Source organism: Panulirus ornatus, chromosome 16 (genome assembly GCF_036320965.1).
Source record: "Panulirus ornatus isolate Po-2019 chromosome 16, ASM3632096v1, whole genome shotgun sequence".
NCBI lineage: Eukaryota > Metazoa > Arthropoda > Malacostraca > Decapoda > Palinuridae > Panulirus > Panulirus ornatus.
In genome coordinates this window covers 14,076,530-14,090,281 of record NC_092239.1, presented here as the reverse complement: position 1 = coordinate 14,090,281, position 13,752 = coordinate 14,076,530, and the positions used below count along the sequence as shown (strand labels likewise).

The window sequence follows — 13,752 nt, the reverse complement described above, 5'->3', positions numbered from 1 at the left end:
TTATGATACTCACGTAACCGTTAAGAACCTTTGTATGTCTGGCGTACCCGCTGGAAACCGTTATGAGTCTCTCACGGTCGTTAAAAACCGTTATATATATATCCTGGTAACCGTTAAAAACCGTTATATATTTCCTGGTAACCGTTAAAAACCGTTATATATATCCTGGTAACCGTTAAAAACCGTTATATATATCCTGGTAACCGTTAAAAACCGTTATATATTTCCTGGTAACCGTTAAAAACCGTTATATATATCCTAGTAACCGTTAAAAACCGTTATATATTTCCTGGTAACCGTTAAAAACCGTTAGATATTTCCTGGTAACCGTTAAGAACCGTTATATATTTCCTGCCGCTGTTAAAAACCGTTATATATTTCCTGCCGCTGTTAAAAACCGTTATATATTTCCTGCCGCTGTTAAAAACCGTTATATATTTCCTGCCGCCGTTAAAAACCGTTATATATTTCCTGGTAACCATAAGTATATGTCTTTATGTCTTTCACCCCAGCACAGCGTCATCCGTGAGTCACTTTCACCCCAGCACAGCGTCATCCGTGAGTCACTTTCACCCCAGCACAGCGTCATCCGTGAGTCACTTTCCATAGGTAGGTCCTGTCGTTAACCCATGACCTGCTTGTGTTCACGATTACTGTCTTCAAACGAAGAATTAACACACTCCTCCCAGGCTGAGCTGCCCAATATGTCCTGGTAACGTTGCACTTCTTAAACACGACGGTATACGAACCTTGATATTACAATGAAAATTGATCGCAGAAGAGGGAAGAGGATGGGAGGTTAGGTCAAAGGTCACCTACTGGTCTTTCGGTTTTTCGCGTGTTTTTTTTTTCTTTCTTTTTTATCATTTGAAACAAACTATATACATATATATATATATATATATATATATATATATATATATATATATATATATATATATATATATATATATATATATATATAGGCCCAGTCCTCTGTTCCTAACGCTACCTCGCTAACGCGGGAAATGGCGAATAGTTTAAAAAAAAAAAAAAATATATATATATATGGGGCATCTTCAACGCCTGTCACGGAATGGTTCTCATGAGCTTCAGTGCATATATCCACTCAGATGAAACTAGAATGAATGTAAACCGAAAGAAGACAAGAGGCAAAATGTTCTGGGAAAAGTGTGGAGGTCAGTATCAAACGTGAACTTAAGTACATTACCAGAAGTCAGTTCCAGCTCTTCCAACCAGAATTCATTGTTATTATTGTTGTATGATCTGTTTTCAAACTCCACTAAACTCGGCTTATCCCAAGACATTAGATTAAGTTCTTTTTTTTATATATACATATTCGCCATTGCCCGCGTTAGCTTCTCTGTTCCTTGTTTTGGAAAATTTAAGAAAAAAACAGTTCTTGTTTAAAAAAAAAAAGAAGATTTTGAAGTAATAAAAATTTGGAGATCAGTATGTCAATGTGATCGTAAAAGTATATCAAAAATATTTGTGGAAAAGGATGAAGACAGTTATTACTCATTTATTATCATCTGCTCCTACGTACATACACGGAGGGGGCATTATTATAATATCATAGCATTATACTTGTGGAATTCTAATTCTAATCTCTGTCAGAATGTTAATCATATTGTTCTTTGATCTTTGCTGTTGTTCTTCTTGTAATTATTATCATGACTATTCGTTTTGTTACTGTTGGTGATGATGATGATATTATTATCATTATTATCATTGTTATCATTATTATTATTATTATTATTATTATTATTATTATTATTATTATTATTATTATTATTATTATCATTGTTATCATTATTATTATTATTATTATTATTATTATTATTATTATTATTATTATTATTATTATTATTATTATCATTGTTATTATTATTATTATTATTATTATTATTATTATTATTATTATTATTATTATTATCATTATCATTATTATTATTATTATCATTATTATTATTATTATTATTATTATTATTATTATTATTATCATCATCATCATTATTATTATTATTATTATTATTATTATTATTATTATTATTATTATTATTATCATTATTATTATCATTATTGTTATTATTATTATTATTATTATTATTATTATTATTATTATTATCTTTTCTTTTTCTTTCAAACTATTCGCCATTTCCCGCGTCAGCGAGGTAGCGTTAAGAACAGAGGACTGGGCCTTTTTTGGAATATCCTCACCTGGCCCCCTCTGTTCCTTCTTTTGGAAAAAAAAAAAAAAACCAGAGGGGAGGATTTCCATTATCATTATTATTATTATTATTATTATTATTATTATTATTATTATTATTATTATCATTATTATCATTACTATTACTATAATCATTATAACCTTCTAACGTCTTCTCTGCGTGTTCCTGCAGCTCGTTGACTGCGCCGTAATCAGTAGCAGGTAGAGGATGGGCTCCTCTTGAAATATGGGGTTCTTATACGAGATCGTACTGGGATGATGCATACCACAGCTGAAAGTGACTTTCCACTCGCGGCATAGCCACACAAGTGGGCGGAAACCAGTGATTTTGCCAGTGGCAGTCGCGGCGCTGAACTCGGGGGTCTTCGCTTAGCCTGCTCCTGCGAGTCGCACAGACCGTGGTGCTGGTCGCTGAAGAGAAGCTTCGTGACGCCCCTCCGTGATGCACATTCTCTTGGCCCCCCAGCCTCTTCCAGCCGAGGCCCCTTGTCTTAGATGATCTGTGCTAAGTGTTACCACGACTTCCTTGAAAAGTCAGGTATCATGACTTCGCTCACTCTTCTCTCTTACAGTGGAGGTAGGTGGAGGGTTTAAAACCCCTACCCACCCACTCTTAAGAGCTTAGTTCTGGTACCATTCTAGTTATCGTCCTTTTTGGAGCGATTCCAGCATAATCCGCGAGACGCCTGAAGTGAAGAGACTGGATTGTTGCGGCCTATTCCAGACCTGGGGCTATTCCAGATTAGGGCTATTCCAAGATTAGGGCTGCTCCAGACTGGGGCTATTCCAGATTAGGGCTGCTCCAGACTGGGGCTATTCCAAGATTAGGGCTGCTCCAGACTGGGGCTATTCCAGATTAGGGCTGCTCCAGACTGGGGCTATTCCAGACCGGGGCTATTCCAGATTAGGGCTGCTCCAGACTGGGGCTATTCCAGATTAGGGCTGCTCCAGACTGGGGCTGCTCCAGATTAGGGCTGCTCCAGACTGGGGCTATTCCAGATTAGGGCTGCTCCAGACTGGGGCTGTCCCAGATTATGGCTGCTCCAGACTGGGGCTATTCCAGATTAGGGCTGCTCCAGACTGGGGCTGTCCCAGATTAGGGCTGCTCCAGACTGGGGCTATTCCAGATTAGGGCTGCTCCAGACTGGGGCTGCTCCAGACTGGAGCTATTCCAGATTAGGGCTGCTCCAGACTAGGGCTGCTCCAGACTGGAGCTATTCCAGATTAGGGCTGCTCCAGACTGGGGCTGCTCCAGATTAGGGCCAATATATACCATGTATATCTTCCACCTAATTACTTCAGAGGTAACTTAAGAGGTTGTACTTAAGAGGTTGTAGAAACAACGTTGCACAAAAAAAAAAACTTTTGAAAATGAGGTTGTAGCAAGAGGCATTTAGCGACAGTATGGTAGCAATAAGGATGTGGTGATAAGGTTATATCAACAGGGTTGAATTCGCAAGATCGTGTCGACGAGATTATCACAACAGGGTTGTAACAAGAAGGTTTTTGGCAACAGCGTTGCAATAGAATGGTTGCAGTAGCAAACTTTCAGGAACATTGTTGTTAGCAAGAAGGCTATAACAACAAGGTTGAAGTAAAGTGGTTGTGGCAAGAAGGTTGTAGAAACAGGCTTCTAGCGCCATGCTTGTAGAAAAGCCTTTTAGAAACAAATATGTCAACAAGGTTGTAACAACAAGCTTGTAGCAACCTTGGTGGTAGCCAAAAGCTTATAGCAACAAAATTGTATCGACAAGGTTGTAGCAAAAAGCTTCAGCAAGCGTGATAGTAGCAACAAGCTTAAAACAACAAGCTTAAAGCAACAAGTTTGTACCGGTAAGCTTGTAGGATTAAGGTTGTAGCATCAAGGTTATGGCGAGAAGGTTGCAAAAACAGGCTTTTAGCAACAAGGTTGTAACAACAGACTTACGGCAATAAGCTTTATGGGACACAAGCGTAATAACAAGGCTATAACCAATGTTGTAGCAACAGGGTTCTAGAAAGCAAGGTTGTAGCAACATGGTTCTGAAAACAAGGTTGCCACAGCAACGTTATAACAACAAGGATGTTGCAAATACCCTTTAGTGCCAAGGTTCTGGAAACAAGGTTGTAGAAACAACGGTGGCACAATAGGATTGTAGCAGCAACAAGGTTGTAAGAGCTAGGTTGTATTAACAAGGGTATCGTAAGAAGATTGTAGTGGCAAGGATATAGCAAAGTTGTAGTAAGAAGGTTGTAGCAACATGATTGTAGCAACAGGGATGTAGCAACAAAGTTGTAGCAACAAGGATGTAGTGAAAAGGTTGTATTAACAACGAAGTGGAGGGAATACTGTAGCAAAAAAGATGTAGCAATAATGTTGTAATTAGAAATGTAGCTAAGAGGTTGTATGACAAGGAAGCAGCAGCAAGTTTTAAAGTAACAAGGATGTAGCCACAAGGTTGTAGTAACAAGGATTAACAAAAGGTTGCACTAACAAGGTTGTAGAAGCAACAGGGTTGTAATAACAAGGATGTAACAACGAGGATATAGCAACAGTGTTGTAATGACAATGCTGTCGTAACAAGGTTGATGTAGGAACAAGGTTGTAGTAACAAGTCTGTAGCAACAAAGTTGTACTAACAAGGATATAGGAAAAATGTTGCAAAAAAGGTATATCAAAAATCTTATAGTGACAAGGATGTAACAGCGAAGTTGCAGTGACACAGAGATGTTGCAATAAGGTTGTAGTAGTGTTTAGGATAAAGCTACGAGGTTGTAGTTACAGGGATGTAGCAACAAGGTTGTAATAACAAGGATGTAGCAACAAGGTTGTAATAACAAGGATGTAGCAACAAGGTTGTAGCAACAAGGATTTAGCAACAAGGTTATAGTGACAAGGATGTAGCAACAAGGTTGTAGCAACAAGGTTATAGTGACAAGGATGTAGCAACAAGGTTGTAATAACAAGGATGTAGCAACAAGGTTGTAATAACAAGGATGTAGCAACAAGGTTGTGATAACAAGGGTGTAGCAACAAGGTTGTAATAACAAGGATGTAGCAACAAGGTTGCAATAACAAGGATGTAACAACAAGGTTGTAATAACAAGGATGTAGCAACAAGGTCGTAATAACAAGGATGTAGCAACAAGGTTATAGTGACAAGGATGTAGCAACAAGGTTATAGTATCATGGTTGTACCAACAAGGTTATAGTGACAAGGATGTAGCAACAGTGTTATAGTATCATGGTTGTAGCAACATGGTTGTAGCAACAAGAGGATCGTAAGTAGTCGTAGCTGTTCTTTGGTGGGTTTGCGCGGGGGGGGGGGGGTGATCTTCGCTTGCCTCAGGACTGGGCCATTGTCAGCGTGGGGGAGGGTGGTCTTGAAAAGCCTGACATTACGTCCCTAACATATGCCATTATCCAGTCTATTAGTCAGTTAGTGAGGGTTAGACACACTCACTGCTTACCCAAACTGGAATCTGTGGTTAGCCAAGCTGGGTGTGTGTGTGTGTGTGTGTGTGTGTGTCTGTCTGTCTGTCGTGTCTGTCTGTGTGATATAACGCCCCAGAATGATGAACGCAGACATCCCCCCCAAAACGGAACAGAACATTTCAAACACCAGGACAGTTTCTCTCCTCTAGAAGGCGATTCAATCTTCTTGTAGTGATATAACCAAACTTAACCACAAGATGATGTTTTGAGAAAGTCACTGCGGGGGGAAAGCAGGGTGAAGCCCATACGTGGAACAAAATGAAATACCAGAATACAACAACATAACGAAAAGACGGTGTGAAATTCCACCATCGTACAAGGAAACCTGTATATGGTAAACGATAGGTGAGAGAGAGATAGTAATCCGCCAAAGAGCATGAGTATTAAGAACACCAGCTAAATGAGCAATAATGGGTGGTTCACACTTGCTTACCTGAGCCATCATTGTCTGACCTGCCCCTACCCATGTAGGGCTGATTGACCAGTTGGAAGATGGGTTGGTTGCTGATGAAGGCCTTGGCAAAATCATCCTCGCTGATGTTCAGTACGTCTGAAGAGCTGCTGGGATGCGCCTCTGCGGGATGCGCCTCTTCGGGATGCGCCTCTGCGGGATGCGCCTCTGCGAGATGCGCCTCTGCGGGATGCGCCTCTGCGGGATGCGCCTCTGCGGGATGCGCCTCTGCGGGATGCGCCTCTGCGGGATGCGCCTCTGCGGGATGCGCCTCTGCGGGATGCGCCTCTGCGGGATGCGCCTCTGCGGGATGCGCCTCTGCGGGATGCGCCTCTGCGGGATGCGCCTCTGCGGGATGCGCCTCTGCGGGATGCGCCTCTGCGGGATGCGCCTCTGCGGGATGCGCCTCTGCGGGATGCGCCTCTGCGGGATGCGCCTCTGCGGGATGCGCCTCTGCGGGATGCGCCTCTGCGGGATGCGCCTCTGCGGGATGCGCCTCTGCGGGATGCGCCTCTGCGGGATGCGCCTCTGCGGGATGCGCCTCTGCGGGATGCGCCTCTGCGGGATGCGCCTCTGCGGGATGCGCCTCTGCGGGATGCGCCTCTGCGGGATGCGCCTCTGCGGGATGCGCCTCTGCGGGATGCGCCTCTGCGGGATGCGCCTCTGCGGGATGCGCCTCTGCGGGATGCGCCTCTGCGGGATGCGCCTCTGCGGGATGCGCCTCTGCGGGATGCGCCTCTGCGGGATGCGCCTCTGCGGGATGCGCCTCTGCGGGATGCGCCTCTGCGGGATGCGCCTCTGCGGGATGCGCCTCTGCGGGATGCGCCTCTGCGGGATGCGCCTCTGCGGGATGCGCCTCTGCGGGATGCGCCTCTGCGGGATGCGCCTCTGCGGGATGCGCCTCTGCGGGATGCGCCTCTGCGGGATGCGCCTCTGCGGGATGCGCCTCTGCGGGATGCGCCTCTGCGGGATGCGCCTCTGCGGGATGCGCCTCTGCGGGATGCGCCTCTGCGGGATGCGCCTCTGCGGGATGCGCCTCTGCGGGATGCGCCTCTGCGGGATGCGCCTCTGCGGGATGCGCCTCTGCGGGATGCGCCTCTGCGGGATGCGCCTCTGCGGGATGCGCCTCTGCGGGATGCGCCTCTGCGGGATGCGCCTCTGCGGGATGCGCCTCTGCGGGATGCGCCTCTGCGGGATGCGCCTCTGCGGGATGCGCCTCTGCGGGATGCGCCTCTGCGGGATGCGCCTCTGCGGGATGCGCCTCTGCGGGATGCGCCTCTGCGGGATGCGCCTCTGCGGGATGCGCCTCTGCGGGATGCGCCTCTGCGGGATGCGCCTCTGCGGGATGCGCCTCTGCGGGATGCGCCTCTGCGGGATGCGCCTCTGCGGGATGCGCCTCTGCGGGATGCGCCTCTGCGGGATGCGCCTCTGCGGGATGCGCCTCTGCGGGATGCGCCTCTGCGGGATGCGCCTCTGCGGGATGCGCCTCTGCGGGATGCGCCTCTGCGGGATGCGCCTCTGCGGGATGCGCCTCTGCGGGATGCGCCTCTGCGGGATGCGCCTCTGCGGGATGCGCCTCTGCGGGATGCGCCTCTGCGGGATGCGCCTCTGCGGGATGCGCCTCTGCGGGATGCGCCTCTGCGGGATGCGCCTCTGCGGGATGCGCCTCTGCGGGATGCGCCTCTGCGGGATGCGCCTCTGCGGGATGCGCCTCTGCGGGATGCGCCTCTGCGGGATGCGCCTCTGCGGGATGCGCCTCTGCGGGATGCGCCTCTGCGGGATGCGCCTCTGCGGGATGCGCCTCTGCGGGATGCGCCTCTGCGGGATGCGCCTCTGCGGGATGCGCCTCTGCGGGATGCGCCTCTGCGGGATGCGCCTCTGCGGGATGCGCCTCTGCGGGATGCGCCTCTGCGGGATGCGCCTCTGCGGGATGCGCCTCTGCGGGATGCGCCTCTGCGGGATGCGCCTCTGCGGGATGCGCCTCTGCGGGATGCGCCTCTGCGGGATGCGCCTCTGCGGGATGCGCCTCTGCGGGATGCGCCTCTGCGGGATGCGCCTCTGCGGGATGCGCCTCTGCGGGATGCGCCTCTGCGGGATGCGCCTCTGCGGGATGCGCCTCTGCGGGATGCGCCTCTGCGGGATGCGCCTCTGCGGGATGCGCCTCTGCGGGATGCGCCTCTGCGGGATGCGCCTCTGCGGGATGCGCCTCTGCGGGATGCGCCTCTGCGGGATGCGCCTCTGCGGGATGCGCCTCTGCGGGATGCGCCTCTGCGGGATGCGCCTCTGCGGGATGCGCCTCTGCGGGATGCGCCTCTGCGGGATGCGCCTCTGCGGGATGCGCCTCTGCGGGATGCGCCTCTGCGGGATGCGCCTCTGCGGGATGCGCCTCTGCGGGATGCGCCTCTGCGGGATGCGCCTCTGCGGGATGCGCCTCTGCGGGATGCGCCTCTGCGGGATGCGCCTCTGCGGGATGCGCCTCTGCGGGATGCGCCTCTGCGGGATGCGCCTCTGCGGGATGCGCCTCTGCGGGATGCGCCTCTGCGGGATGCGCCTCTGCGGGATGCGCCTCTGCGGGATGCGCCTCTGCGGGATGCGCCTCTGCGGGATGCGCCTCTGCGGGATGCGCCTCTGCGGGATGCGCCTCTGCGGGATGCGCCTCTGCGGGATGCGCCTCTGCGGGATGCGCCTCTGCGGGATGCGCCTCTGCGGGATGCGCCTCTGCGGGATGCGCCTCTGCGGGATGCGCCTCTGCGGGATGCGCCTCTGCGGGATGCGCCTCTGCGGGATGCGCCTCTGCGGGATGCGCCTCTGCGGGATGCGCCTCTGCGGGATGCGCCTCTGCGGGATGCGCCTCTGCGGGATGCGCCTCTGCGGGATGCGCCTCTGCGGGATGCGCCTCTGCGGGATGCGCCTCTGCGGGATGCGCCTCTGCGGGATGCGCCTCTGCGGGATGCGCCTCTGCGGGATGCGCCTCTGCGGGATGCGCCTCTGCGGGATGCGCCTCTGCGGGATGCGCCTCTGCGGGATGCGCCTCTGCGGGATGCGCCTCTGCGGGATGCGCCTCTGCGGGATGCGCCTCTGCGGAATATAACAAGAAAACGAGGAATAGGTATAGCATGTTAAGGAGGAGGGAACACAGGGCCTGTGAAAAAAAAAAAATAGACTAGTGTGGACAAGACACGGGAAAATCCAAAGAAAATATCAAACTAGGATCTCTTTATAGGATCCTATCACAGATACTAGAGGTAGACGAAAGACTTTATGATCAATTAGTAGTGAAAAAGATTCGATCGTAATGGGAGACTTTAACATACCGTTATCTATGTGAGAGGAATTCCTTTCCAGGACCGAAATTCGCTTGATAGTGCCCTAACACAATTAGTGAAGAAATCTACCCGAGGTGAAAACATATTAGATTTAGTACTGACCACAAATAAGGATCTCGTCTATATGATGTTGAAGTAGGAGTAAAGGTTGCTGCTTGTGATCACCGACATGTCACTTCTGAGATGACTTTCAGCAAAGCGTTTAAATACTGGTCAACACGAAAGGCGTGAAGAAATACCAGATTATAGACTTAACAATTTTCAGTGGTCTTTGCATTGCTCTTTTCAGGCGAACCTCAGATGGTATCATGAATGAAGACGATATGGATATAACTTGGAAAAGATTCCATGGAGGGAACATGTGTGCCAGTGAGTACAAGACGGTCATGTTTCAAACGAAGCTGAAGAAGTGGTGGCACGATGACTTAAAGATATGTTTGTTGTCTAAGAAAGTAGTTCATAAAAACTCAAGTAACCAAAACGAGAATAGATTTCGTAAATTTGCCTGGAGAAACTAAGAGACTTATACGTCAAAGCAAATGTCAGTATGAGACATACGTGTATGGCTGGAAATAGCAAAAGAAACCGTAAGAGATTCATAGTTACATCGGAAGTAAGGGAGTCATTACTCAATCAAATTGGGGGCCATGGGTGACAGAAAATGGTAACTCGATTCAAGAAAACGAAGCCTTGGCAAAGATTTGAATTAACCAGCCTGGACGTACAAACCAGGCTGGATGTGGAGGAAGAGCCCGTTATTTTGGGGAGGTGAAGGAAGCCACAGTGATTTCTACCCGACTGTCCAAACATGGCTGTCCCAATATACTAAGCTCGACAGCAACTCTCCCGCCTCAATGTACAATTTCAAACTGTCAATGACGCGTGTCTTGGTTTGCTTTGTTTCCTGCGTTCTGTAACCCTTGTTTCCCTCGCAGTTTTCTGATAAACACTTTCAACACAAGTTAGCCGTTTCATTCTAGGATGGGGTCGCAATAGCCTTGGAAAATTGAAAATGAGTCTGTCGAAAATGGCGGATGAGAACGAACCATTTGATTGTATCACAGTACTCGTGGCTAAGGCAGGCGTAAGAAATATATAAATCAGAAGTGTAGATAAAGCATTATTTCTTTTCTTGTGTGCTTTTACATTGAAGATCATGGAAAACGAAATTGGAAGAGCAAGTAAACGAAATATAAACCATGCACGGAATAGATGAGCTACGTGTTGTAAAACCTTTATATGAAGGAGGTACGTGTAAACAAATAAATAATGGGGCTCAGTGTATACAGAGATGTAGGAAGTGAATATAAAGCACACGGATGCGTTTCTGGGAGATAGGAAAACTGACGATAGTAAACGAAGGAAAAAAAAAGAAAGGATGAAACTGATTAGGAGACATACCTGAAAGGAAGAGAAATGAAAAGGGGAGATAAAACTCATAAGAAACTTTGAAACAAGAAACAGTTCACACATTCCTAAAATGTGAACAACCCTCTACACGTTAGATCATGTGACAAATTACTTTTTAGTAAACTGTATATCTTGACAAAAATAGATGAAAATTCTAGCTTCTGTCATCTTGTAATCTGACCCATCGAAGATTTGGTTTGCCGTCAAAAGGGCATTTTTTATTTCTTCTAATTATTCCGTGAGCAACTATAACCAAATCATAGCAACACTTATAGCATTAGTTTTACATAACGTAACAGATGAGTGAATTAGCGGTAACTGGTCAGCGTCGCGATACACCTGTTAGTTAACTGGTTATATGAACGCGTTGGGAGAGAGAGAGAGAGAGAGAGAGAGAGAGAGAGAGAGAGAGAGAGAGAGAGAGAGAGAGAGAGAGAGAGTCGTTGTCTGCCTCGTCTGGTTGTGGCCACACATGGCAACCGATATCCTCCTCCTCCTCCTCCTCTCTTCGACGCTCTTCGTCAGCTTAGTATCCTCTTTGCTCTCCTTATCAGCTTATTAGTAAGAGCAATATCACTTATCTCTGCAAGTGAATGAAAGTTTGAGAGCTTTGTAGGAAATATGATGACTTCCCCCGTGTTGCAGCTGGTAGCCATCCGTCGAGCATCGAAGTGCACATTACAGACATTCAAATCATAAAGGATCATTATCTACACATACAATCTAAAACTCTTTGAAAATGAACCACCATATTTATCTAAACCGCCAAAGCATTATCGCTCACATTATGCCAGCGATTGGGCCTTAGTTCCGACGACGCCTAGGTTACCCAGCGAAATATGACTTTGTTCTGATAACGCTCGACTTTTTATGGAAATATCGTGGCGTTATACATAAGAGCAAATGGTGGATTTCTGGTGTGTTTTTTTTATGTTAATGTTAACGTAAGTTGTTGTGTCTTCCTTCAAAATGAATAGACACCCAAGGTCAGATCTTGTTGAGCAAATCTCTTATTCTTAATGACCTCATGCGAGGAGACAGACTGAACCAAGTGGGTGTAAACACCCTGGAGGTCTAACGCTTCTCAGCAGTGAACGAAGCTGTTGTAACCACACACTCATACACACACCCTCCGATAAGGGAGGTTTAAGTTACTTCTGCGTGTCAAGGCGCCGCACGAACTTTCCTTGTCGGTGGGGCATGGTGGTGGTAGAATCGTGGTGTGACAGTGGTGTGTGTGTGTGTGTGTGTGTGAGGCGCTCATGAGATGTTTCTTGATTTCATTTTGCGGTGCTCATATTTAGCGTCCTAAATAGATCCCAGAGGCTTGGAGGTTTCATGTCTCCATCGTATGGTACTTTGATCGGATAAGGATGTAATTGTGAATAACTTTTCCCTGGTGTAGTGAGGAGAGCCACGCGTAATTGTGCAAACCCCCTACTCGTGTTGCTGAGCAACTTTCTATCTATTTCGGAAGACGGAGGAATAGTGGGGGGGGGGGGGGGGGGGGGGGGGAAGTAGTAGCGAGGGATGAATGCCTGGGTGACTGGGATAAACTGGGATATTTGAAAAGAATATCAGACGACTGAGGGGAAGAAAGATTACGTTCTAGGGAAGGAGGGGGAGAAAGTAAAACAAATATATATATATATATATATATATATATATATATATATATATATATATATATATATATATATATATATATATATATATATCCCTGGGGATAGGGGATTAAGAATACTTCCCACGTATTCCCTGCGTGTCGTAGAAGGCGACTAAAAGGGGAGGGAGCGGGGGGCTGGAAATCCTCCCTCTCGTTTTTTTTTAATTTTCCAAAAGAAGGAACAGAGTGGGGCCAGGTGAGGATATTCCAAAAAAGGCCCAGTCCTCTGTTCTTAACGCTACCTCGCTAACGTGGGAAATGGCGAATAGTTTAAAAGAAAAAAAGAATTATATATATTATATCTGTATATAGTATATATATATATATATAATTATATATTCTGTTATAATATATAAAACAGAGAATAAGATTTGAGCGTGGTGTGGAAATCCTCCCATCTCGTTTTCTTTTTATTTTCCATAAAGAGGATACATGTTGGTCAGTGGGTATTCAAAGGCCAGTCTCTTTCTTAACGTACCTCGCAGTGGGAATGGCGGAATGATTAAAGAGAAAGAATTATATATATAACTATAAAATATAAGTAGTGTATATAAGTATATAATATATATGAATCTGATATTTGAAAACAGAGAAACACGAATCTTCGCGTGTGTTGTGGAGTAGCCAGATTGCTTTTGCTTTTTATCTTTTAAATGATTATTCTTTATTTGTGTAGGTGTGGATGCGAAACACAAGGAGAGTTAAAGACTGAAGAAAACGAGGTCGGTCGAAAGGGGAAAGAAATGGAGAATCGGTTCGGTGTTGGACGAGTAAGACACCTTACACCTTCCGCTGTGATGGCAGTAGCTTGCTAAACGACAGTAAGCGATGATGAAAACAAAGGTTTCAGACTTAGGGTCGGGTTACTCACGGACGGGCGGAGTAACACCATTTAGCAACTACCTTAGGCAAACAGTCTGTAGATAGAACTGAAAGGTTTCTCTATGAGCGACTTACGTATGGCGAACTATCATGTTGAGGAATGATCTTCAGGCAACAGTAAATGATATATATATATATATATATATATATATATATATTATATATATATATATATATTTATATATATATATTATATTATATATTATATATATTATATATATATATCATTGTTGACACACGTCAGTTTTTCTTTTACAATTTTTTTAGGGCCCGACTGGAGAAGCTTTATCCCGTGTATTCTATATATTCATT

At 46.5% G+C, this 13,752-nt stretch overlaps 2 protein-coding genes across 2 annotated transcripts in view; one reads left to right on the top strand and one right to left on the bottom strand.

The window, feature by feature from the left end:
* The window catches only part of LOC139754164 (ras-related and estrogen-regulated growth inhibitor-like protein), a 392,942-nt gene that overhangs the window by 251,544 nt on the left and 127,646 nt on the right, over positions 1-13,752 (top strand). The gene's annotated exons all lie outside the window — the stretch shown is intronic.
* The window catches only part of LOC139753902 (uncharacterized), a 56,804-nt gene that overhangs the window by 34,520 nt on the left and 8,532 nt on the right, over positions 1-13,752 (bottom strand). Inside the window, exon 3 of the mRNA XM_071670859.1 lies at positions 6,139-6,369. Within this exon, the coding sequence (XP_071526960.1) occupies positions 6,139-6,369 (231 nt within the window). The remainder of the gene's footprint in view (positions 1-6,138; positions 6,370-13,752) is intronic.